The sequence below is a fragment of the Mobula hypostoma genome, chromosome 6 (assembly GCF_963921235.1).
Source record: "Mobula hypostoma chromosome 6, sMobHyp1.1, whole genome shotgun sequence".
Lineage (NCBI taxonomy): Eukaryota > Metazoa > Chordata > Chondrichthyes > Myliobatiformes > Myliobatidae > Mobula > Mobula hypostoma.
This window is the reverse complement of record NC_086102.1, coordinates 84920422-84948386: the sequence shown is the minus strand read 5'-3', so window position 1 is coordinate 84948386 and position 27965 is coordinate 84920422. Positions and strand designations below refer to the sequence as shown.

Below are 27965 nucleotides of genomic sequence, written 5' to 3'. Positions count from 1 at the left end.
GCAAAATAAGCCAATATTTATTTCATTGCAACAGTCACAATTTGACAATATATTTCAAGCAGTTACATTAACAATGTACATTTTCCCAAATAGAGCATAGTATTTTAATGTTAATCACATTCACTGAAACAGATTCCATCTCTTTGGCACGTACTAGTTTTGCCACCATAATGAAATAAACTAAAAAAAATGTATCTGGTATCTTTGTGTACGTCATTTGTGCTCCCTCTTGAATTTAATATAAGATGAATTTATCATGAACATGAATATGGTAGGAGGAAAAACAATCCAACTAGTCGCAGTAATACAAAGTTGGGTCGTAATGAATTGTGAAGATGCCAAGGCTATTGCCAGACCAAATGAATGAATGAGCTCAGGAGTGATGAAGTACAGTGGAGATTCTGTTAATTAGTCACACTGGGACCAGTACAATTTCGCTCAGTTAAATGACTGCCCTAATTAGCTGAAGTTTCATGGAAATAGTTAAGACAAACTACCATTTAACTGAGTAACAAATTATGTATTTAAACAAAATGCAGAATAAATTTGAACATTCAATAGAACCACAGTACTGTAAAACTGTATTAGCTCCCAATAGTTCATCCAGTGTACACTGCCACATTCTCTTTATTGACTGTAAATGAACAAAATCAGTGCAGGCATCTAGTGTAGATGATATATTGCCTTCATACAATGTTTTGGACAATTGCATCTTCCATATATTCATTTTCATTGTAACATTCAAGTTTATTGTTGATACCTTCAACTTCTTCGTAACTTGTTGAAGTGGCGAAATAGTTTCCTTTTTGCTCCCAGCCGTTATTGCTTGAAACTGCAGAGAGCAAAACAGTTCTGAATTGCCTTACTGCTTATTTCTCATCAACTATCTGTGAAAAATCACTGCTTTTTTGAACACAAGCACAGGCAACTGACGCTATTTAAAAACTGCTTGCTATAAGCACGGCCACATGGTGCACACATCTGACACTGGTTAGAAACTGTTCAGCACGTCTCCTGCCCCAATTAAGTAGCATAGTGTCCCAAATAAACAAAGGGAATTGTGGCTATTTTCTTGATTAATTTTTGTTAAGAGTTGTCCCAAATAAGTGTCTGCCCCAATTAACCGATAGCCCAGTTAGCCAGAATCCACTGTATGTGGAAAAATGTTGATAATTATGAAAACACAAAAAAGAAATGCCCACCAATTCTTAGAATGGTAGACCACTGGGATGTGTTGGTGTTCAGAGCTCTGGCTGTTCTTGTTCACTCATCGCATAAAGTTCATTAATGTTCAGTCAGCAAAGAGGAAGGCAAGCTGTATGAAGGTTTTACTGCAAAAGGATCTGTGTATCCAGCTTCTGGGATCTAGCTCCAAATAAATAGTTTGGTAAATCTGCAGTTAAATAATGCACAGGTCTGGTTTTCCTTCATAAAATGCACACTTATGAGGAGATTGATTCCTTGTATGACGGTTTGTTGTATGGGGTGAGGATATTGTTTCTCATGCTGCGGTGTTTAGAACCAGGGATTGTAGAATCAAAATAAGGAGTTGGCTATTCAGGACTGAGATGAGAAGAAACTTCTTCACTCAGAGATTCTCGAGAGCTTTAAGGGTTCAGTCACTGGTTATATTCAGGAGAGTAATGAGATTTTAGTGTTAAGGAAAATGAAGTTAACAAGAGCAAGCAGTGCTGAATAAATTACTATTTATTATTTATGGTGCAACTGTTACGAAAACCAATTTTCTCCAGGATCAATAAAGTATGACTATGACTACTATGAGGTAAAAGATTGAAGCCTAATAACCATAATGTTCAACTCTGAACTGAGCTTATCTTTGCCCAAATCCATTACCATTTAAGGGCATTAAAATACACTGAAACATTCAGAATTTTAATCACACAGCCTCACGAAAACAGAACCATCCTCAATATCATTTCTAAGAAAATTAATTCAAATCCAGGAAGGTATTAATCAACAAAACCGTATTTTAAAATGTTGCATTTATTTCACTGCATCACTGGAAAAAAAACTAGAACATAATTGGAATATTTAATCTTACTATACAGGCACAATAGTTGACTTTGGGATATTGTTTTAATTATTCAGTAAATAAATATTACTGTCCTCTACACACTGTGTACAATGGACAGTCTGGTTACAGCTTGCTTCTAAATCATCCTGAAGTAACACAAAGCTATTATTGATAATCCTCATTCAATTCTTTTGTATGGCTTTTCAGGAATTCCAAAATTAATAAGAACATAGGTCTGATTTGATTACAGTAACTACATTTCCACTTTACTACTTTCAATACAAATAATTGCAGAAACAATGAAACCAAGTTTCGTTTAACATTTTCTATCTTTTGAAAATATTAAGGAACACTGGAGATTCTACACCATCTACACAAAGAACTGTACACCACTTCTAAATTTTTATATAAATAATGATTTCACAGAAACTTTGTACTGTATACCGAAAACTAGTATAATAGACCTTATCCACAAGCCCAATCCTATGATAAACATTGGGTCAAAAATATTTGGTTCAGACAGACATCCTGAATTTGTAAGTTCAGTTTTTGTTCTTTACAGATGAAGATAGAGCTGATTGAAGTTACTGAGAAAAGGCTTTTTAAAAAAATATTAGATGACAAAACATTTTTTTCCTCTAGCTTCAGAAACACCACTTATTCATATGAACTTCCTGCTTCACTCTGAGCACATATTTGAATCTCAGTGAAAGATCAACAGGAGATAAGAGATGATTAGTGACAAACTTGTGTTTTAAAGCCAAAAGACAATTCAACACAATTTATTTGATCACTTTCCATTCTGATGTGTACCTACCCTGCATCACCATGCCTATCTCAATACAGTACTTTAAAATATTAGTTAATGATGAGCAAACTGTTTCTCAATCCACAGATGTCACCTGACTTGCCATTTCCAGTGTTAACCTCTTTTAGTTACATTTTTAGCATCTCCAATGTTTTCAAAACAGAAGATGCTGGAAATCCTCAGCAGATCAGGTTGCATTTGTGTGAAAAGAAACAGTTAGCATTCCAGCTCAGAGACCCTTTGTCAGAACCAATATCTTGTTCTTGTGCCAGACATGTATCAATGGACCAATGAATTAATAAATCACATTCATCTTACTCCTCATCCAATCATTTTTCCCTTTTCCTGGCACTTCTGCAGTTCTGAACTTGCTTAAATGTTGCCATGACTAAATCCTTCTAGTTGTGAATGTGATCAACTTGAAATGTTAACTCTTTCAACACATCTGATCTGCTGTTTCCAAAATTCTGTTTTAATTTCATATTTATGGCATTTATTTTTGGGGACAGGGAAGAAACCTCACTTTTTTCCTGGGGAAGCCTAGCTAGATGCTAATGAATTAGGCCACTGGAGTCTACAGATCTTAGTCAGATAAATGTCATATTTTTCTGACTGACAGATGCCTGATCTTTGTATTGTGATTGATATGTGCTCAAAGTAAAGCTGATTTTAACTAGTGATTTTGAAGATGTCTTACATCCAATAGTGTACTCATCCCAGCACCAAAAAAAGTTCAAAAGGAAGCAAAGTAGAAATGGTGAGATGATATTGAAAGGGCAAAGACAAGTAAATCGATTACCATAGTGGCAAAATTTAACTGAGACTTAACAGTATAAAATGTTGAGAGAGAAATACTGTAAGGACAGAAAATACCCTGATATCATTAGTACATACAAACAGCTACAAAAATAAATGCTGGACAGGGTAAAGGGATTAAAAATACATGTAGAACTTTGCTTAATTATTTGTTTGGTACTTGTACCTAACTTAGTAAGTACAGTAATAATGAAGATGCATGTTTCACAGGCAAGCGTTTTGAGTTTTAGTTATTCTTAAGTTATAGGGTGCATAAGGTCTATTATTTATTGCACCTCACATTTATGTCAATGGTCACTTTAAAAATGTTTTTAAAAACGTTATCAGACAATGAAAGACGAAAGCATGATAAACCTAAATTCTTTATGCTGCATTGTCATTCAAGGTACTGACAATTCAAGGAAACTGCACTCAAGCAACTTCCAACCAAACACCTAAGCAGGAACAGGCAAGGTAGCAGTGCTTGCGACATTTATAGAGTGCATATCAGAAGATCTGCTGTTCAAATAAAATCTTTTCGAATCCTGGAGGTGGAGGACTGTAAAATTCACTGAACTGACAATCCAAAATTGCACTGTCATCAACTGAAAAGCAAAAAGAACAAAAATAAAATCAGGTAATTCTGGAAGTGTCTGCTACTCTTGGCTAGAATTTAAAACCACAAATAAATGTGAAAAAATTTGATTTGACTTTCACCACTCAACTCAATTTACATAGATGAAAGCTACTACAAATCAGCCCAGTTATTTGCTTACTGCAACATGCCATAATAAGGCATTGTACATCAATATCATCTGATACACCTTGTACATTAAATTTTCGATAGAGGGTAACTGTTGATACACTGTAGTGTATTTGACTTCTGATAATGTGCCACAACAAGTGATGGTGAAAAAGATAAGAGCTCAAGTATTAGGGGAAGTGTGTTAGCATGGATTGAGCGTTGAATACAGAGAACATATGGGTAGATGGTTCAAACTAGTGGTGCCACTTCTTGACACTCATTATTTACAATTCATTTACATTTAATGACCAGGAGGAAGAGACAAAAGTACAAGGTTGAGTTCTAAACACAATGCAGGGTATGAAAATATGAACATCTGGATGCACTAACCACTGGTGCAACCTGGCATATTTTCTGCTGAACCACAGTGACTAGTGGAAACTTCATAAAGATGTGTTACCTTCAATGGATTAACTAACTGACCTGTCCAAACAAGGTGGAGGAAATGACCACAAAGCAAATGGAAGAATGTAAAACATTTGGGAGAGTGACCAAAACATTTTATTGTTTTAAGTCTACATGCATTCAGCAATCATGAAAGCACTTGGAAAATAATTACTAGTAAATGTAATGTATGTTCTATGAACAGATTAATTGGTGTTTTTTAATGACTTGTGTTGCCTGTACACTTAACTCCATTTTAATTTTTCTGAAGTTTACAAACATTATGTAACTACAAATAAACTGTTGCTGAAATCCCTTAATAGCATTTTCCACAGCATGTGTAGAGATATTTATTTGGTTCACTAAAGAACAACTCTCATGTGTTCCCTGCACTGATGAAACGCAGGACAGACACCCTGTGTAACTTAACATTCTTGTACCAAACAATCTGCAACTTAGATCTGTACTGTACTCCTTCTCTCACTCCTAGATTATTGGGCTCCACAAACTTTCAGCAATGGCAAAAACAGGTTTAGTTGATAAAATGACCTACTATTTCAAAAACCAGTGGCACACAATGGCATCCTCAGAGGTCATGTGAAGTTCTGATGGTAAATGCAGAACTTGGATTCACTGCAATGTGAAGTAACTTGTGTTTTGCCACACCTGGAGTCGGAGTTGTTCCAAAGTTCCCAATGGTGGACAGTGCCTTACAACAGATTTTGCTCTATCCTGAATATATTCAGCAAGGCATATTGATAGCTATACCATGAGAACTGTTGTTTGGTGATGATACCATACTCCAGTATCATCAATGAGAACTTGTTAAAAAGTTTTATAATGGGAAATCAGTGGAATCTTGCAAATGTGGATGTGTAGAATGGAAAGAAATAGCCTTTGTGAAATACCAAACTTTTTTTGTATTGTAATTTAGTGATTAGCATAATCATGTAATTTAGGAAGTTCTTACATAAGTACATGGGGGGTAGAATTTGGGAGGTATATTGGCCGAATGCAAGAAATGGTCACATGGCATCATTACACTGAAGAAACCAGCTCTTCATGGGAGTTTTGGAATTTCATTTGTGGCCAGAGATCAGGATTCATTAACAAGGGTGAAATGAGCAGCCTTTGTTGGAGAGGACTGTGTTAGATAGGGGGTTTTGAGGCTTTAGCTCTTCAAAGATACAGGGAGTAAAGGCTTTAGTAAGAGAAGGCAAAAAAGCTGTAGGTAGATTTCTTTTTGTTATTTATTGTTTCCTTCTTTATAATTAAACAGTTGGAACAGTAGGGTAGTTATACCAGACAGAACAGTTCAATGCTCCTCTTGCAGGACGTGGGAAGGTAGGGAGACCTTCGGTATCTTTGACGACTACAACTGCAAGTAGTACATCCAGCTGCAGCTTCTGACGAAGCACATTAAGGAGTGGGAGTTGGAGCTGGAACTAGATGAACTCTGGGTCATTCAGGAGGCTGAGGGGGTGAAAGACAGTACACATAGAGAGGTAGTTACACCCAAAATGTGGGACACAGGAAACTGGGAGACAGACAGGAGTGTGAAAGGGGTTAAAACAGCCAGTGCAGAGTATCGTTGTAGCCGTTGCCCTCAACAACAGGTACACCACTTTAGATACTGTTAGGGAGGATGACCAAGCAGACGAAAAGTCACAGAAGTCAGGTCTCTGGCTCTGTGGCTTAGAAAGGAAGGGTGGATATGAGGCGAGCTCTGGTGATGGTGGATTTGTTAGTTAGGGGAACAGAAAGGAGATTCTGTGGATGACAAAAAGATTCCCAGGTGGTATGTTGCCTCCCAGCTGCCAGGGTCTGGGCAATCTTCAACTGAGTCTGCAGCATTTCTAAGTGGGAAGGTGAGCAGCTAGAGGTCATGGTCCATATAGACACCAATGACATAGGTAGGATGAGGGATGAGGTTCTGCAAAGTGTCTTCTGGGAGTTAGATGCTAAGTTAAAGGACAAGACCTCTAGGGTTGTGATCTCAGGACTGTTACTCGTGCCATGTGCTAGTGAAGCCAGACATAGGAAGATTGTACAGTTTAACACATGGCTAAGGGGTTTGTGTAGGAGGGAGGGCTCCAGACTTTTGGATCATTCAGCTTTCTTCCAGGGAAGGTGGGACCTGCACAGAAGAGACAGTTTGCACCTAAACTGGAGGGGACTAATATCCTAGTGGGAATGTTCGCTCATACTGCATGAGCGAGGGGGTGAGTTTAAAACTAGAGTTACAGGGGGAAGGGTCTCGGCCCGAAACGTCAACTGTACCTCTTCCTAGCGATGCTGCCTGGCCTGCTGTGTTCACCAGCAACTTTTATAGGTTATGACAATAGGTGTTTTTAACCTTCTACATTTTGACTGGGATTCCCATACCATAAAAGGACTAAATGGGATTGGGTTTGTCAAACATGTTCAGGAAAGTGTCCATAATCAGCACATAGAAGTCTCAATGAGAGAGGAGATCATGCAATTGACAGAAATTAGTGTAGGGAAACACTTTGCAGCTAGTGATCATAATTCCATTAGTTCCAAGGTAATTATGGAAATGGATAAGCCTGGTCCTCAGGTTGAGATTCTAAATTGGAGAAAGGCCAATTTTGAAGACCCTAGCAGAGACATTGAAGTCATCCTTAGCGACCGATGAGCCGGTGACCCTGACATTAGTAGTGGGAAGGTTATTGGAGGTACTTTAGGGACCAAATATATGAGTATTTGGATAGACAGAGAATGATTCGGGACAGTCAGCTTGGCTTTCTGCGTGGCAGGTTGTGTCTAACTGATCTTACAAGAGTTTTTGGAGTAAGTTACCAAGAAAGTCAGTGAATCTTGTCCACATGGACTGTTGTTTGTCATCTATAGGAATGATCTGGATGATAATTTGGTTAAACTGGATCAGCAAATTTGCAGACGACACCAAGATTGGGCATGTAGTGAACAGCGAGGAAGACCAGAGTTTGCAGCAGGATCTAGATCAGCTGGAAAAATGGCAGATGGAATTTAATGCAGTCAAATGAGGTGTGGCACTTTGAGAAGACCAACCAGGTCACCGAGAAGTGCAATAGGACAAAGGGATTTGGGAATACTTATTCATAATTCATTGAAAGTGACATCACAGGTACATAGGGCCATATAGAAAGCTTTTGGTACATAGTATTTTGATCTATGAAAGCCAGAGTACAGGTGTTGGGATGCTACGTTGAATGTTAGACATTGGTTAAGCCCAATTTGGAGTATTATATGCAGTTTTAATCACCTACCTACAAGAAAGATGTAAATAAGAATGAAAGAGTACAGAGAAAATTTGCAAGGATGTTGCCAGGACTGGTGGACCAGATTATAAGGAAAGATTGAATAGATTAGGACTTTATTCCTTGGAATGTAGAAGATTGAGAGGAGAATTGATGGAGACATAAAATTATGAGGGGTATAGAGAGGGTAAATGCAAGCAAGTTTTTTCCACTGAGGTTCGGTGAGACTCCAACTAGAGGTCATGGGTAAAGGGAGAAAGATGAAATAAGAAGGGGAACATGAGGGGAAACTCCTTCACTCAGAGGGTGGTGAGAGTGTGGAACAAGCTGTGGATGCAATTACGATTTCAACATTTGAGAAGTTTGAATAGGTGGTGGTAGGGGTATGGAGGGCTATGCTCCGGGTGCAAGTTGATGGGACTAAGCTGTCTAAATGGTTCGGCATGGACTAGATGGGCCGAAGGGTTCAATTCTATGCTGTAGTTTTCTATGACTATGACCTTAACAGGCTGCATGTGTGCTGCATTGCTTTATGACTCTTGAGGAAGTGAGTTAACAAGAGAGCTTGAGCAGGCTAGAATTTTATTTAGTGAAATGTATGAGAATGACGGGTGATCTTATAGGTGTATAAAATCATGAAAGGCATATATAGGTAAATACTCACAAGTGTTAGGGAATCAAGAACTAGGGGACAAAGGTTTGAGTTGAGAGTGGAGAGAGAGCAATTTAATAAGAATCCAGTCAGTAACTTTTTCCACTCAGTGGATGGTCTATATGGATGGAATGAGCTGCCAGAGAAAGTAGCTGAGTTAGGTTCATTAAAAAAGCACTCAAAGAGATACATGGATTGGAAAGGCTTAGAAATTTACAGGCCAAACAAAGGCAAGTGCGACTAGCCTGGATGGGCAACTTGGTCAACATAGACCAAATGGGCTGAAAGGCCTGCTTTCCACCACTGTAAAACACAGTTAGTGATTCCTGTACAACAATGTTGTGTTGCCCTTAAGGCCTTTATTTGACTTTGTTGGGTCTACGTTTTAAATGATTTGTTGTTAACTATTTTCTAGTTAAAGTTAAAGGTTGGTAATTAAGTTACAGTAAAATAAAGATAAATTAATTGCCTATGGTATATCGCGGCATGCAATGACGTCACCTCCGGTTTCGCCGCATCTTGTGTGTAACTCTGGTTCGCGAAGGTGAGAAGGTGGGTGCCATGCGTGCAGCATGATGGTTAAGAGCTCCATTTTTACCCGCAAAGAAACATTGTAGAAGCAACGCCGTAAGTTAATAAGAATGTATTTGAAGTAAAAATATTAATGTGGTTTCTGCTAAGGAAGCAGTGGTTGGGGCGGCCTGCGTGCTGGCTTTTGATGCGACCCCTCGCCCGCCACTCGGGGCAGCTGGAGACACTCGCTAAGAGAAGAGAGCGCGCGTAGTCTCCAGTATGTTTGTATTTTTTTATCAAGTTTTCACCATATGATGTTAATGTGGAAGAGTGAACAGTAAATGGTTAACCTTACTACGACTCTGTCTTCATTGGCTCCGGTTTAACTTGGTGTTTAGTCAGAGTTTCAACACACTGCACGAGAACACTACAAATGTGTAAATCTACTTACCATATACAACTGGATACACTGTACCCCTGATTCCAGATGCTGGACAATGCATATTTTTCCCATTCAAATAAACGTTCAATTCCACATGATCGTAAGTCAGACCCTTAAAAAAAAGTCAAATTTAATTAAGTCTGTACAATCACAGGTAACGTACACATTTTAAAATAAAGATTCAGAATCTGTATGTATAGAATGAGGCCTAACCTATTTGTGGTACAGTTTGGCTGCAGTGACTTGAGGAACATATTCAAAATAAAATAGCCTCATTAAAAGCAAAACTGCATTTTTCTTCTTGGGTAGTCCCTTGGGAAACAACAATGATGCACTTAGGCTCCAGTTCTAAGTGACTGTAAAAGGCAATGTGGAAACTACAGCCCCTTTATCAGACAAGGGTAGATGGTGGCCAATGAAGCAGGTCGATAGGGCAGTTTGTGAGGTGATCCACTCCTTCTTCCAGTAATCTGTGTACTCCTGATGCATGTCCTTAAGGTTCTCAATACTGTCCTGAACGATCCTGCAGTCATTCCCAGAAATCAGTGGGAATGTGAATTTCTTCAATGAGGAAAATCTCCTTTGTGTACCTGGTAATATTTTCCCTTCAGAATAATATGTTTCAGGAGCCTGGTAGCAAGCGCGAATGACGTGGCCCGCACGATATAGCTATCCGGGTGTAACTGGAGGCTCAATATGAGGAACCTTGTTCTAGAAGAGGGCACAGATGTCTGTCCTTTTAATCAGTTTGGAGGATTTTGCAGCAATAGTATTGGCGTACTTTTCCACTGCCTATTGTAGGTCCAGGTCTCAAAAGCACATAGGATGGCATGAGCAAAATAAAGTTTTGAAACAGTCCTAGTGAATACTCACAAATGGTAAATTGTTTCTTACATACCACAACATCTCCTTCTTGGGGAAGACTGTTAGCTGGTAGTCGGTTTCGCTCCTCATTATTGTGATAAATAGCTCCATCATGCCTAAGTACTAAACTTTGTGCATCTCGACCAAAGGGAATCTGGTTAAGATTAGCTTTTTGGGTAGCAACTCCAACCCCCCAAACTCCTGGAAAAAAAAATAAGGGGGCATTACTGTTTAAACATACACTGGTTTCCTGAAATCTAAACCACAAGCAAAAATAAAAACAGAAAATTCTGGAAGCATTCAGCAGTGCAATTAGTATTTGTGGAAAGTGAAACGAGTTTCAGTTTACTTACCAATGCCTGAGAGATTCGAGCATTTTCTGATATTTTTATTTCTGATTTCAGGCATCTGCAGTTTTTTCTCCCTTTTTTTTTTATAAATTGCTTTAACGTGGTACATAAAAAAGTGTATATCTTAAAAGAACTCTGTACAATCTTGATCTTTTTTCTCAGCACATTATAATCCAAATCACAAGGTGAGTTTTGTCTACATTTCAAACAAAACACCAAGTAATTCAAGTTGTTCTTGATGATTCACACATTTAATGCCTGAGATCAGTGGTTTGTCCTTTCAGAAAAGCTCTAATTTTTGGACTTTAGGTTGGTCTTATTGAAACACACAGGATTCAGACAGAGTTCTCGCCAGAGTAAATATAGTGAGGATATTTCTCCCATGGGAACGTCTAGAATATGGGGGGGAAATCTATTGGACTTTTAACACCGATCTATAAGAAAAAAAATTACTTCTTTCAGGAATCTGAATCTTTGGAATCCTCTATCACGGAGGACTGTGGACACTGAGGTAGATATCTTGACCAAAGCAGAATCATAAATTTTGAAGATCAGATAGGAAAGAGGAGCCAACATCAAAGATTAGACCATCCATGATCATTTGAATGATGGAACACCATTAACACTATGCTTAAACCAAAACTGTGAATGAACTGATGTACCAACTACTTGTCAAAATGGTAAAGCACTTGATAATTTCCTACAGAGTTCATAATCCTGTGGCAGATTACTGAGAGGCAGAAAATAAAAAGCAGCCACTGTCAAACTACTGTGGAGGGAAATTTATCAGCTCACTTGTTAGGGACTCTGGTCAGCACAGAATCTTAACTTATTGATTGCTACACATGTTAGTCATGGAGTCATGAAACCCCTTGGGCCACCTGGTCAGTGCCTGACTATTAATCTGCATATTCCCATCAACCTGCACCCAGACCATAGCTCTCCATACCACTCCCATTCATGTACCTACCCAAATTTCTCTTAGTTGCCGCAGCTCATTCCACACTAACTAAAGAACTTCCCCTTCATATTCCCCTTAAACATTTCACCATTCACCCTTAATCCATCACCTCTGGTTCTAGTCTCACCCAACCTCAGTCGAAAAAGTCTGCTTGTGTTTATTTATACCTGTCATAATTTTGTAGACCTCTATCAAATCTCCCCTCATTCTCCTAAATTCCAGGGAATAAAGCCCCTATAACTCATGCCCTCAAATCCTGGCAACATCCTTGTAAATTTTCTCTGCATTTTTTCAAACTTATTGACAACTTTCCTGTAGATAGGTGACTGAAATGCACACAATAATCCAAATTAGGCCTCACCAATATCTTGTACAACTTCAACATAACATCCCAACTCCTTTACTCAACACGTGTGACTGGCCAATGTGCCAAAAGCTCACTTTATGATCCTATCTACCCTTGATGTCACTTTCAAGGAATTATAGATGTTTCTCAGATCCCTCTGTTCTCCTGCACTCCTCAATGCCCTATCGCTCGACATGAGAGACCTAACCTGGTTTGTCCTCACAAAGTGCAACACCTCAAACTTGTCTGCATTAAATTCCATCTGCCATTTTTCAGCCCACCTTTTTCCAGCTGGTCCAGATCCCACTGCAAGCTTTGATAGTCTTCCTTGCTGTCCACTACAGTCCCAATCTTGGTATCATCTGCAAATTTGCCGATCCAGTTTACATTATCATTCAGATCGTTGATATAGATGACAAACAACAATGGATCCAGCACCAGTCCCTGTTGCAACACCACTAGTCACAGACCTCCAGTCAGACAGGCAACCATCTACTACTGCCTGCTGGCTTCTACCGTGAAACCAATGTCTAATCCAATTTACTGTGTCATCTTGAATGCCAAGAGACAGAAACTTCTTGACAATCTCCCATACAGGAACTTGTCAAAGGCCTTGCTAAAGTCCATGTAGACAGCAGCCATTGCCTTGCCTACATCAACTTTCCTGGTAACATTCTCGAAAAAAAACTCTATAAAATTAGTTAGACATGACTTACAAAGTACAAAGCCTAATAGCTATCAAATAACTTGCTCGATGCTCACCTCCTAAATGAAGTGTATATTTCCTTTTTGCCTTGACCTTAACTTCAATATTTCTCATTAGCCAGATTACCTTTCATCCAAACAGGAATATTATGTTATTGGACGCTTGCTGTTCCATTGATAAATACTTCCCACTTGCCATTCATTCATTTCCTTTCATAGTCTCTTCAAATCAACCTTGGCTAGATCTGAATTCTACCAGCATGACCCTGCTCCACTCTCCCCCCTACCACCACCCCATGCAGCACTTGTAAGCAAAGATAATAGTACCCCTCCACATCGGGTGCAAACAGACCCACCTGTACAGGTCCCACCTTCTCTTGGAAAAAAGACCAAAAATATGAAGTCCTCCCTCCTGCACCATCTCATTAACAATGTGCATTATATTCCTATTTCTGGCCTCACTAGGACATGGCACGGTTGGCAATCCTGAGAACAACTCTGGTCTTGTCCTTTAATTTAGTACCTAACTCTCTGAACTCTCTTTGAAGAATCATGTTATCCTTCCTACCCACATCATTGGTACCGACGCAGACCATGATCTCTGGCTGCTCATCCTCCCAATTAAAAATGTTTCAGACTCGATCTGAGGTGCCCCTGACCCTAGCACCAGGAGGCAATGTACCATCCAGGAATCTTAACCTTGTCTCAGAACCTTTTGTCTGATTCCTTATCATTAAGTCCCCTATCACTACAGTCCACTTCTTCCCTCTTCTGAGTCACAGAGCTAGACAAAATGCCAGAGACCTAACCCCTGTAGCTTTCCTCTGCTAGGCCATTCCCCCAGCCCCCAACAGTATCCAAAGTGGTATGTGTGTTATTGAGGGGAATAACCACAAGGTACCCTGCAATGGCTGCCTATCGCCTTTCCCACTCCTGACCATCACCCTGTTACTTGTGTCCTGCAGCTTAGGTGTACCACCTCCCTTACAAAGAGAAAACTCTACACTTCAAAACTGAGAGGGAAAAGAACAAAGCCTTAATAGAAATCACTTTGCTATTCTTAATTCATTGACATGTGTGGTCTAAGTGGAGATCTGTAATTAAGGTGGCTTGACATTTGCATCTAAAAGTAACTTCCCCGCTAGCAGAAAAGTGTTGTAGACTTGGCTGGACAAAAGAGACCCTTGAATAAACTTAAAACAGTAAGTGAGAAATATTGGTTCGTCAGACCAGTAACAGCAAAGAAATTAAGACAGCTGAGTTTGCACAGTGGGTTCATATCAAAGGAAGTCCAAGAAAATCTGCTGGGGAAATTTCACAAAGAACACTTCAAAATCTTTTAGTGTCTTCCTAAGCAACTCATCAAAGAAGCCGTGGAGACTCAGAAATACCAGGAGTGTTTCAAAATTCTCACTGTAAAATAATCTGAAAATTTTCACTCTGCTGTGAACAGAAGATCCTGCAGATTCTGGAAATTTTGAGCAACGCTTACAAAATACCGGAGGAACTTAACAAGTCAGGCAACATCTATGGGACGGGAACACTTGATGTTTTGGCTGAAGACCCTTTAACAGCACTCAGCCTTCCTGATGAACGGTCTTGGTCTGAAACATTGACTGTTTATTTCCTTCCATAGCTGCCGCTTGACTTGCTGAATTCCTCCAGCATTTTGTGTTTTACACTCCTGAGCGAGATGTGAGTGTGCTTTCAGTAACATATTAAGTCTTCATAATTGGTTAACAACCTCTTGGGTTATAGGAGCTAATTTAATGGATGCACATTGTCACTTCCTCATTGAACTTTTCAAAATGTAATTAATTTAAATGGAATCATTTCCTTATTTTTTTTTGAAGGTTGGTTCAATATTTCATTTATAACAATCCTGTCAAACAATATTTCTGCCTTTTCAGAAGATAGTTATTGGACATCTACATTACTGTGATTTGGAGTCACAAATAGGCCAGGCCTGGACAACAGATTTTCTTCCCTGAAAAATATCGGTGAACCAGATTTTTTGTTTTACAAATTTAGTTAGTTTATTAACTCTAACATTTTATTCCACATTTAATAAAGTGATTTTAAATATGGAATACAGTATAGGGAAGTGTAAGTTTATGCACTTTGGTAGAAGGAATAAAGGGACAGACCATTTTCTAAACAGGGAGACAATTCAGAAAACAAAGTGCAAAGTGACCTGGGAGTCCTCATGCAGGATTCTCTAAAGGTTAACTTGCAGGTTGAATTGGTGGTAAGGAAGGCAAGTGCAATATTAGCATTCATTTCAAGAGGACTAGAATATAAATTTACAGTACATTGATCAAACTGCACTTGGAGTTTTGTGAGCAGTTCTGGACTCCTTATCTAAGAAAAGATGTGCTGGCATTGGAGAAGGTCCAGAGGAGGTTCTCGTGCATGATACTGGGAACGAAAGGGTTAACATACTTGGAGCGCTTGATGACTCTGGGCCTGTACTCACTGGTGTTTAGAAGAATGAGGGAGGATCTGATTGAAATCTATTGAATAATGAAAGACCCAGATAGAGAGAATGTGGAGAGGATGTTTCCTATAGTGGGTGAGTCTAGGATCAGAGGGCACAGCCTCAGAATACAAGGGTGTTCCCTTTGGAACAGAGTGAGGAAGTATTTCTTTACCAGAGGGTGGTGAAACTGTGGATTTCATTGCTACAGACGGCTGTGGAGGCCAAGTTATTGCGTATAAAAGGTCCTTAATTAGTAGGGGCATCAAAGGTTATGGGGAGAAGACAGGAGAATGAGGTTAATATGGATAATAAATCAGCCATGATGGAATGGCGGAGCAGACTCGATGGGCCAAATGGCCTAATTCTGCTCTTATGTCTTATAGTCTAAAGATCCCAGCTTCCTTGAGAGATTTAAATCAATGAACTAGTCTTATAATTTAACCATTGTTACATAATATCTAGTATTTTCGTGTACAATCTATAATATGGCTGGGGTTTAGGGTAACAAGGTGTGAACCTCCAAATAATTTCCTTTTCTTACAGCTACTAGTAGAGGAACTTGAATCTGCTCAACAATTCCACATGCCAAGGATGCGGCCGAAGAGCTTAGCTCGCCTTCGGGGGTCCGAGATCTCGTGGCTCTGGAGATGGGCGGATTGAAGGTCAGTGCCTTGGCAGAAGATCAGTGTATCGTGGGAGCCGGAAGCTCTATGGCTGTGTGCCCACAGACCTGAGATCTTTGGGCACAGAGCTCGGAAAAAGTGATGCAACGGACTTTTAACATTATAAACCAGTGAGTTGTTTGTTATGTCTCCCCTCTTGCTATGAAATGGAGACACCTCTTTTTCCCTTATTAGGGAGAGAGAGCTTGTGGTATGTCGAATAGCGGGTGAACGAGTAGTCTTTGGGGTATTGCAAGTCTCTGTCTTTGCTATTGCTTTGCTGCACACTTGAGTGCTCGGTGGTGGGTGTTGTTGCATTTTTTTTTGATGGTGGGGGGGAAGACGGATTGTTGCTTGCTGCCACTTACATGCAGGAGGGGGTGCTGTGGGGGAGCTTTGGGGTTCTAACATTTAACTGTCATTCATTCTTTGGGGGCACTCCTCTGTTAATTATGGACGGTTGCAAAGAAAAAGCATTTCAGGATATATATTGTATACATTTCTCTGACATTAAATGTACGTTTGAAGCCTTTGAAATTTAAATCATATCATTACCATTTGTGACCTAACTAAATACCTTTTACTTTGTCCCTTAGTTTTAATTGATGATAGATAAAAGTGGTCAGAGTCAATTGTTCTTTGTTGAAAAGTTTTCCATATTCCTTCTGTCCGTAGTGAAAAGACTGACTCTTAGATTTAGGTTATCTTTAACTCAAAAGTTTAGATTTCCCAACCAATTGAATTTTCTTTCATCTCTACCTACAGCACTGCTTCTGAACATTCTAATTTCCAAAGAACTTAACAGAAGTTTAAGGCAATCTCTCCTTGTAATTTAATCTAGAAATCAGGTATCATCCTGGCAAATCTATGCTCCATTTGCTCTAGATTAATCAAGGAAGGAATATAATTTTGGTAAAACTTCTACTTCCTTACATTCCGATGGCCATTCAAATTAGTTTATCTACCCATCCATGACATTTTTATGACCTACATACATTCTAATCTTTCTGTGACTAAATTTTATTCGACTTAATATTTCACATTTGAGTAGCTTATTAAACACAAAGTAGTCAGATACTTCTAGTTTACAATGTCACCTATTGTTTTGTCATTGGCAAACTTATATGTCACTTTGAATATGTTATTCATCAGATCACTTATAAAAATGAAGAATAACTGCAGCTCCGTGCAACTCCACTAGTGTTACTTTGCCATTTTGTGTAGCTATCCAGTATTCTAGCTCTATCCCCTGCTGTTCAATCAATTTCTCAGGAGAACTGATAAGCCACACTGAACCGCATAGAAAGGCAATTGCAATAAATGGCTACTAAATATACTGTAGTATATTAATTCTCCAATATATTCACTAACCTGTTGATTGGATTTTGAATTCAAAGTAACTTTTGTTCTGATGTAAAGGTGCATTGGCTAGGCAACCTCCTGTGCCACATATTCTCCTCCCATTTTTAACAATAACTACATCCGTTCCTATAAAGATAGAATAGCTGTTAATAGAATTAACATCATTATGGAAATATAAAATCATTTAAAAAGTTAAATGCAGTAATGTAACAAACACTATGCCAGAAGGAAAAATAACAAGAAATGTGCTATTATATGATGCCAAGCATGGCCTAGGAATGTCCACAATACTTCAGAATTAACTACTTTTTTTAGAAGTAGAGTTACTTGTCACGTTGCAGGAAATGGAAAAGGATAAACTAATTGACGTGGTCTATTTTGTTATTTAGTAGATCTCTGATAAGGTGAAATAAAAAGGATTAACAAATAAAATATTACACTGAAATGACATTTTATGTCCCAATCACTTTTAACACACGTATACTATGGCCACTGTAGCTGACGTCAGCCTTTCTGAGGATCAAACCCGCAAAAAGTGACTGGCCTGGATGACTTCCCCAGCTCTGTTCTCAGATCATACAAAAACCAGCTAGTGGGAATGTTTGTTGACATCCTTAACCTTTCCTCACTCCATTTTGAGATCTCCACCTGTTTAATGACCACTTATATCCTGGTGCCAAAGAAAAATAAGGGCACGTCTTAATAAAAATCACCCAGTGGCTCTGACATCTACTATCTTTAAGTGGGTGGATAAAATGGTCATCGCATACATCAACTCCAGCCTCTCAAAAGACAGGCAGGTAGGCAGAGGAGGTGGAGTGGTTCTGCAGGTAAAAAATTAAATCAAATCCTTAGAAAGTGGTGACAGGATCAGATGTAGAGTTGTTGCTGGTAGAGTTAAGAAACTGCAGGGTTAAAAAGACCCTGATGGGAGTTATATCCAGGCCTCCAAACAATCAGCAGGATATGAGATGCAAATTACAACTGGAGATGGAAAAGGTATGTAAAAAGAACAATGTTGGGATAGTCATGGGGGATTTCAATATGCACATACATTTGGTGCTGCGTCCCAGGAGAAGGGATTTGTACAGTGCCTATAAAATGGCTTTTTAAGAGCTGTTTATGGTTAAGCCCACTAGGGAAAAGGCAATTCTGGACTGGATATCGTGTAATGAACCAAATTTGAATAGGGAGCTGAAAGTAAAGGAACCCTTAGGAGGCAGTGATCATAATATGATAGAATTCACCCTGCAGTTTGAGAGGGAATGATGGTAGAACAGCAATGGCTGGAGTGTCTGGGAGCAATTTGGAAAGCGCAGGATACATCCCCAAGCAGAAGTATTCTAGTGGGAGGACGAGGCAACTGTGACTGAAAAGTAAAGTCAGAAACAGCATAAAGCAAAAGAGAGGATTCATAATAGAGCAAAAGTTAGTAGGAAGTCCAAGGACTGGGAAGCCTTTAAAAAACAGCAGAAGACAACTAAAGAAGCAATAAGGAAAGAAAAGATAAAGGTAAGCTAACCAATACTTTGAAAGAGGACACCAAAAGATTTTTCAGATATGTATATATATATATAGACACACACACACATATACATACATACACACACATATATGAGTAAAAGAGAGACACGAGTGGATATCGGATTGCTGGAAAATAACGCTGGAGAGATAGTAATGGGGGACAAAGAAATGGTGGACAAACTTAAATATTTAGCATCAGTCTTCGCTGTAGAAGACGCTATAAGTATGCCACAAATTCAAGTGTGTCAGGGGGACAGAAACTAGTGTAGTTGCTATTACTAAGGAGGTGATGCTTGGGAAGCTGAAAGGTCTTAAGGTAAGTAAGTCACCTTGGCCAGATAGACCTAGGGTTCTGAAAGAAGCAGCTGAAAAGATTGAGGAGACATTAATAGTGATCTTTCAAGTATCACTAAATTCTGGAATGGTTCTGGAGGACAGTGACCAATCACTGAGTGGAAGCACAAGGAAAGAGCTACCTTTTCACTTAGGTTTGCACTCAAGATTAAAAAGTCAGAACTTTGCACCAGTTTTTTCGGAGTTAACAGCAACCAATCACTGAGCGGGATTCATTAGAAAGAGCAAATATTAATAAGTCAGGTGCAATCGGAGTGGCCACTGTTTGAGTGGTCCAGTGTTGGAGTGGCTTTGGCTCATCAGGCTTGGGCAAGGTAAGTATATAGCAAGTTTCTCTTTTCCTTCTTTAATCTTAATTCCTCATCTGTAAGGGCATAGTTAGTGCAGTGAGAATGGCTCCAGGGCAGTGTTTTCTTCTGTGGGCGAGATGTGGGAATTCTGGAGACCTCCAGCCTCCCAGATAACTGCATCTGCATCAGGTGCACCAAGCTGCAACTCCTCAGAGAACATATTAAGGAATTAGAACTGCAGCTCGCTGACCTTCGGCTCATACTGGAGAATGAGGAAGTGATAAGTAGGAGCTACAATGAGGTAGTCACTCTTATGCTGCAGGAGCCAGGTAACTGGGAGAATGTCAGAAGGAAGAGAAATGGGCATCCAGTGCAGAGTACCCATGTGGTTGTTCTCCTCAACAATAAGCATACCACTTTGGATATAATTGAGCGGACAACCTACTGGGGCGGGGGGGGGGGTGTGGGGCCATGTGCCTGGCACTGATTCTAGTGCTGTGGCTCAGAAGAGAGGTGAAGAGGACTGCAGTAGTGATAGGAGGTGCCATAGAGGAATAGAAGCAAGTTTATGTGGGTGCAACAGAGACATCCAGATGGTATGTTACAACAGTACTTTGCAACAGTCTTTACTGTGGAAAACATTAGCTATATGCCGGAGGATCAAGAATGACAGGGGCCAGAAGTGTGTGAAGTTGCTATTACTAGGGAGAAGGATCTTGTGAAACTGAAAGGTCTGAAGATAGATAAATCACCTGGACCAAATGGTATACACCCTGGGTTCTGAAAGAGGTGGCTGAATAGATTGCAGAAGCATTAGTAATGATCTTTCAAGAAATAATTTATTCTGGCATGGTTCCGGAAGAATGGAAAATTGAAAATATCACTCCATTCAAGAAGGGAGAGAGGCAAAAGAAAGGAAATTATAGGCCAGTTAGTCTAACCTCAGTGGCTGGGAAGATGTTGGAGTCAATTGTTAAGGATGCAATTTCTGGGTACTTGGGTGTACATGAAAATCTGCTGGAATTTCTTTGAAAAAATAACAAACATGACAGAGAAAGGAGAATCAGTGGATGTTGTGAACTTGGATTTTCAGAAGGCCTTTGACAAAGTGCCACACGAGGCTGCTTAAAAAGTTAAGAGCCCATGGTATTACAGGGAAGATACTATCATGGCTAAGCAGTGGCTGATTGGCAGTAGGCAAAGAATGAGAATAAAGGGAATGCTTTTTGGTTGGCTGCCAGTGACTTGTGCTGATCCACTGGGGCCTGTGTTGGGACCGCTTATTTTTATGTTATGTATCAATGACTTGGATGATGAAATTGATGGCTTTGTAGACAAGCTTGTGGATGATATGAAGATAGATGGAGAGGCAGGTAGTTTTGAAGCAGTATAGAGGCTACAGAAAGACAAATTAAGAGAATGGGCAAAGAAGTGGCAGATGGAATACAGTATCTGGAAGCATATGATTATATACTTTGGTAAATGACTATTTTCTAAATGGAGAGAAAATTCAAAGATCTTGGGTGCAAAGGGAGTTGGGAGTCCTTGTGCAGGATTTCCTGAAGGTTAATTTGCAGATTGAGTTGGTGGTGAAGATGATAAATGCTATGTTAGCATTCATTTCAAGAGGATTTGAATATAAAAGCAAGGATGTAATGTTGAGACCTCACTTGAAGTATTGTAAGCAGTTTTGGGCCCCTTATCTAAGAAAGGATGTGTTGACATTGGAGAGGATTCAAAGGAGGTTTACAGAAATGTTTCCGGGATTGGAAGTGTTGACATATGACAAACGTTTGATGGCTCTGGTCCCGTACTCACTGGAATTTAGAAGAGTGAGTGGTGATCTCATTGAAATCTATCAAATGTTGAAAGACCTCGATAGAGTGGATGTGCAGAGGACGTTTCCTATGGTGGGGTAGTCAAAGACCAGAAGACACAGCCTTAAAATAAAGAAACGTCCTTTTAGGACAGAGATGAGGAGGAATTTCTTTCGCCAGAGGGTGGTGTATCTGTGGAATTCGTTGGCACAAGTGGCTGTGAACGCCAAGTCACTTGATATATTTAAGGCAGAGGTTGATAGATTCTTCATTCGTCAGGGCATGAAGGGATACAAGGAGAAGGCAGGAGATTGGGGCTGAATTGAAAAGTTAATCAGCCATGATGAAATGGCAGAACAGACTCGATGGACCAAATGGCCTAGTTCTGTTCATACATTTTATGTTCTTACAGACTGGAAAACTGCAAATGCCACCTCACTCTTTTAGAGGGGAGAGAGGCGGAAGAAAGGAAGCCAGTTAGCCTGACTTCAGTGGTTGAGAAGATGTTGGAATCCATTATTAAGGATGAGGCTTTGGGGCACTGTACACTCCATGTAACTAGAACACAAAGTAAAAATGTTTGGCATGATCAGCCTGAATAGCAAGCAGAACAAACTTTTCCATGTAAGGTTTTTCCGTGTGACAATAATAAGCCCATTGCAGAGATCCTAGTGAAAGCACACTTGAAACATTATATACATGTCCACGTTTCCTATCTCAGAAAGGTTACACTTGTAATAAAGAGAATGCAGTGAAGGCTCCTTCAGATTGACTCCCAGTGAATTGGCATGTTGGGGGTGAGAACTGTCCTATAAGAAAGTGATGAGACAAACTGGGCATATAGTCTCTTGACCTTAGAAGATTGAGAGGTGATCTCACTTAATAAGACCATAAGATTTGTGATCTACAAAATTGTTATGGGGCTGTGGAGGCTTCAGTTGCACAGATTTTTAGATTTTAAGGGAATCTAGCAATGTGGGATTAGTTCAGGAAAGAGGTGCTGAGGTAGAAAATTACCTCACTGACACTGAATGGAAGAGCAAGCATCAAGGGCTAGTAGCCTACTCTTAGTTATTGTGTTATTAAATTCACATCAAACTATATTACAATATTGCAGAGAGAGGTAATTTTAGTGACATTGTTGGAGGAATAAATATTGATTGAGGCACTACAAAGAACTCCTCTTCTCTCTTTGAAATTGTGTTGCAAAAGGTTTTGTTTAGTACCTTTCATTTAGTACCCCACTGGAGTGCTAGCTTGGATTGAGTCCTTATGTGGAACCCACCAGGCCAAAGCAGACATCTATCAAACTGTGTTTTTTTTATTTCCTGGGATAACACAAGAAAAATTATTTTTAAGAAGTTTATTTTTGCTCGAATTTAACTTGGTAAAGTTTAGTTGGAGTCTTGGCACATCATAAAAACTATTTTCACAAACACAAGAATGTTCCAACTCATTTTATTGCTGAAATCAGCAGTGCCTGTTGACCAAGGGAGGAACCTAGCCTTTGAATTCAAATGGAAACATCTGGTGTGATTTGTTCAAATATATTTTTGATTGGCAGCTGCTTTCAAATGTAAACAGTTATTTAAATTCACTGAAATCCTGTGAATTTTTGATAGCATTTTCTGTTAAGAATTTGACAAATAGATTTTTTAGGTAGTGCATTACTTATAATCATTGACAACATTTTAACTGATGCTGTAGCAGACCCGATGTAGATAGGGAGACCACTTTGCCGAGTACCTACACACTATCCACCAGAAATTTCACCCATGTCTGCCCGGTTCCTCTCATCTTCACCTACCACCCCACTAGCCTCCGCGTCCAGCACATAATTCTCCATAACTACTGCCATCTTTAATGGGATCCCACCACCAAGCACATCTCCCCACCTCACACTTTCTGCTTTCTGCAGGAATCACTCCCTATGCAATTCCCTTGTCCAGTTGCCCCTTCCCCACTGATCTCCCTCCTGGCTCTTATCCTTACAAGTGGAATAAGTGCTACACCTGTCCCTACACCTCCTCCCTCACTACCATTCAGGGCCGCAAACAGTCGTTCCAGGTGAGGTGACACCACAATGAGGCGACACCTCAGTGAGGCAACATTTCACCTGCAAGTCTGTTGGGGTCATCTACTGTATCCAGTGCTCCTAGTGTGACCTCCTATATACTGATGAGACCCATCGTAGATGGGGAGATCACTTCATCAAACACCTACGCTCTGTCTGCCAGAAAAAGTGGGGTCTCCCTGTGGCCACCCGTTTTAATTCCAACTCCCATTCTAACATGTCAGTCCACAGCCCTGTCAACTGTTGCAATGAGACTATACTCAGATTGGAAGAGCAAAACCTTATATTCCATCTGGGTAGCCTCCAATCTGATGGCATGAACATCGATTTCTTGAACTTACAGCAATGCCCCCACCCCCACCTTCACCATTCCCATTTCACTCTCATCTTATCTCTATACCTGCCCATCACCTCCCTCTGGTGCTCCTCCCCCTTCGCTTTATACTGTGGCCTCTGTCCTCTGACATGGGATTCCCCCTTCTCCAGCCCTTTCACCAATTGACTTCCCAGCTCTTTACTTCATCCCTCCCCTTCTCCCCGGTTTCACCTATCACTACTACCTCATATTTCTTTCTCCCCTTCTACCCCAGCTTCTTACTCTGACTCCTCCTTTTTTTCCTCTAGTCCTGATGAAGGATCTTGGCCTGAAACATCAACAGTTTACTCTTTTCCATAAATATTGCCTGGCCTGCTGAGTTCTTTTGTATTATTGCTTGGATTTCTAGCATCTGCAGATTTTCTCTTGTCTGTAACATATTGGTAGTTTTGCTGCTCAACAAATTTGCTTGAGATAATGACCAAACTCAGTGTCATTTAGCTGCCCTCCAAACATGGGAGACAGGAAAGAATTAGTAACTGAATTTAGCCCTGGAAATGTAGGGAGCTGAGATTCTCCACAATAATTGTCTGAAATAATACAATATTACATTGAATTCCACATCTATTCTGCAGTTTTAACATACTGCTTTCACATTTTACAGCACACCACAATGTGATTTGACTTGCGGAGGGCTATTTCAAGGGCGAAGAGACAATTTCGAATGAGGTTGGCGGTGACATGAGATGTACGATAACTAGCAGGTTTTGCAAGTCATTACTTCCTACAAAGCGAAACCCAACAGCATGAATGGCAGTGATGCTTCACTACCAGATGAACTCAACGCTTTCTATGCCCGCTTTGAAGGGGGAGAACATAACTACAGCTGTGAAGATCCCTGCTGCACCTGGTGACCCCGTGATCTCTGAATTGGAGGCCGATGTTAGGCTGTCTTTAAAGAGGGTGAACCCTCACAAGGGGGAAGGCCCCAAAGGAGTACCTGGTAAGGCTCTGAAAACGTGCTAACCAATTGGCAGGAGTAGTCAAGGATATTTTCAACCGCTCATTCCTACAGGTGGAAGTTCCTACTTGCTTCAAAAAGGAAATAATTATACCAGTGCCTAAGAAGAATAATGTGAGCTGCCTTAATGATTATCGCCCAGTAGCACTCACATCTACAGTGCTGAAATACTTTGAGAGGTTGGTCATGACTAGACTGAACTCCTACATCAGCAAGGACCTGGACCCACTGCAATTTGCCTATTGCCACAATCGGTCAATGGCAGATGCAATCTCAATGGCTCTTCACAAGGCCTTAGACCACCTGGACAATATAAACACCCGTGTCAGGATGCTGTTCATTGACTATATAGCTCAGCTTTTAAAACCATCATTCCCACAATCCTGATTGAGAAGTTACAGAACCTGGGCCTCTGCACCTTCTTCTGCAATTGAATCCTCGACGTTTTAACCAAAACACCATAATATCACCGCCTCGCTGGTGAACCACACTGGTGCACCTCAGTGGTGTGTGCTTAGCCCACTGCTCTACTCTCCATATACACATGACTGTGTGGCTAGGCATAGCTCAAATACCATCTATAAATTTGCTGATGATACAACCATTGTTGGTAGAATCTCAGATGGAGATGAGAAGGCGTACAGGAGTGAGATATACCAACTAGTGCAGTGATGTCACAGCAACAACCTTGCACTCAATGTCAGTAAGACGAAAGAGCTGATTGTGGACTTCAGGAAGAGTAAGATGAAGGAACACGTACCAATCCTCATAGAGGGATCAGAAGTGGAGAGAGTGAGCAGTTTCAAGATCTCTGAGGATCTAAGCTGGTCCCAACATATGGACGCAGCTATAAAGAAGGCAAGACAGTGACTATACTTCATTAGAAGTTTGAAGAGATTTGGTATGTCAACAAATACACTTAAAAACTTCTATAGATGTACCGTGGAGAGCATTCTGACAGGATGCATCACTGTCTGGCATGGGGGGGATGGCTACTGCACAGAATCGAAAGAAGCTTCAGAGGATCGTAAATTTAGTTGGCTCCATCTTGGGTACCAGCCTACAAAGTACCCAGGACAACTTCACGGAGCGGTGTCTCAGAAAGGCAGCGTATATTATTAAGGACCCCGCCCCCCGAAGCACCCAGGGCATGCCCTTTTCTCATTGTTACCATCAGGTAGGAGGTACAGAAGCCCGAAGGCACACACTCAGCAATTCAGGAACTTCTTTCCCTCTGCCACCCGATTCCTAAATGGACATTGAACACTTGGACACCACCTCACTTTTTTAATATATATTATTTCTGTTTTTGCATGATTTTTAAAATCTACTCAATATACATATACTGCAATTAATTAATTCTATTTTATGTATTGAATTGAACTGCTGCTGCTTAGTTAACAAATCTCACAACACATGCTGGTGATAATAAACCTGATTCTAATATTTTAGATGCTGGTATCTGGATTAACAATCCACTGGAGGAACTCATTGGGGGAAAGGAAGAGTCCATATTTTGGGTTGAAAAACTGCATTTTTTCTGATGATGGGTGTAGTGCATACATTCCTGTTTATATCAGGTGCTGAGGTGGAGATGGTTGAGAGGTTTGAGTTCCCAGGTGTCAACATCACCAACAGCTCTCCTAATCTAAGCACATAGATATCATGGCTAAGAAAGTGAAATAACACCCTAAGTTCCTCAGGAGGCTAAGAAATGTTGGCATGTTCCTGCTGCCTCTCACCAATTTTTATAGATGCACCATTGAAAGCATCCTGTCTGGATGCACTCTGGCTTCTTATGACAAAAGCTCTGCCAAAACCACAAAGCTGCAGAGTATTGTGGATACAACTCAATACATCATTAAAGCCTCCAGTAACGCTCTGCACTTCTTGTTGCTCAATAAAGCAGCCAACTCAATGAAAGACACCTCCCACCCCAGGCTTTCCCCTTTCCCATCAGAAAGAAGTTAGAGAAGCCTGAAAGCATATACCACCAGGCTCCAGAACAGCTTCTATCCTGCTGTTATAGGGCATTGAATAGACCTTCTGTACAATGAAATGAACTCTTGACTTCAATATACATTATCATGTCCATGTACCTTATTGTCTGCCTGCACTTTTTTCCTCCATCTGTAACACTTTATTCTGCATTCTGTTATTGCTCTTCTCTTGCCTCAAAGTACAGATATGATGAAATAATCTGTATGGATAGCATGCAGTTTTTCACGGTACTTCGGTACATTGATAACGATAATAATTATAATGAAGAGTTTCAACCCAAAATGAAGACAATATCCCTCCAGTAATATTGCTCGATCCACTGAGTTTCTTCAGCAGATTGTCTGTTGCTTCACATTTTATGTCCTTTCACATGTTATCTTTTAGCTTGAAATATAATTGTCTTCTGTTTGAGCATATATCCATTTGCCTTCAGTTGCATCAGAAGTCGTCAGTTCTATATCACTACAATCAGATTACATTGTAGCAATTTTTACCTCAGTAAACATTAAGTAAACGTTCTATTGCCAGTAACACTGCCTGAAAAAATGCTGCCTGAAAAATCATTTTTCAATTTTTACTAGACAGAAATAAATTCAAAATATTAGAAATACACTTTACATTTCTTATATCAACAACCAATTTACTATCTGTCTAGTAAGCAACTAGATCACACACTAATTTGTTACCTGTGACAGTATGATTACAATTCTTAAAAATCAATGGTAAACGTATGATGCAGTGAACTGGACAATTCTGAAATAAATCTTAACCTCCAATAAATGTACTATGTGACAATACCAGCTGAGTTTTAATCCTGCTGTAATAAATCCAAGATACCGTTAATCATAGAGGGACAGAATGCCTGAGAGCAGTGACTTTTATTAGATAAACTAGCTTAGAGCATAGAACACAATGTTGTGCTGATCATTAACCTACTCTAGAAACTGCCTAGAATTACCCTACTGAATATCCCTTTTATTTGTCTAAGCTTCATGTACATATCTAAGAGTCCCTTAAAAAACACTATTGTATCTCCCTCCACCATCATCGCCGGCAATGCCTTCCTTGCACCCACCACTCTGTGTTAAAAACATACCCCTGACATCTCTTCTGTACCTACTTCCAAACACCTTAAACCTCTGCCC

General features: G+C 39.9%; 1 protein-coding gene and 1 long non-coding RNA gene across 2 annotated transcripts in view; one reads left to right on the top strand and one right to left on the bottom strand.

The window, feature by feature from the left end:
* Positions 1-27965, bottom strand: part of LOC134348150 (SPRY domain-containing protein 7) — a 40628-nt gene continuing 12663 nt past the window's right edge. Inside the window, exons 2-5 of the mRNA XM_063051104.1 lie at positions 17433-17549; positions 10593-10759; positions 9704-9806; positions 1-4243 (exon numbers count right to left, since the gene is read on the bottom strand). Of these exons, the coding sequence (XP_062907174.1) occupies positions 4146-4243; positions 9704-9806; positions 10593-10759; positions 17433-17549 (485 nt within the window). The 3' untranslated portion in view covers positions 1-4145. The remainder of the gene's footprint in view (positions 4244-9703; positions 9807-10592; positions 10760-17432; positions 17550-27965) is intronic.
* Positions 4152-27942, top strand: LOC134348151 (uncharacterized). The gene is made up of 3 exons (XR_010018363.1): positions 4152-4275; positions 15943-16061; positions 24463-27942. It is a non-coding gene; the product is annotated as an uncharacterized LOC134348151 (long non-coding RNA).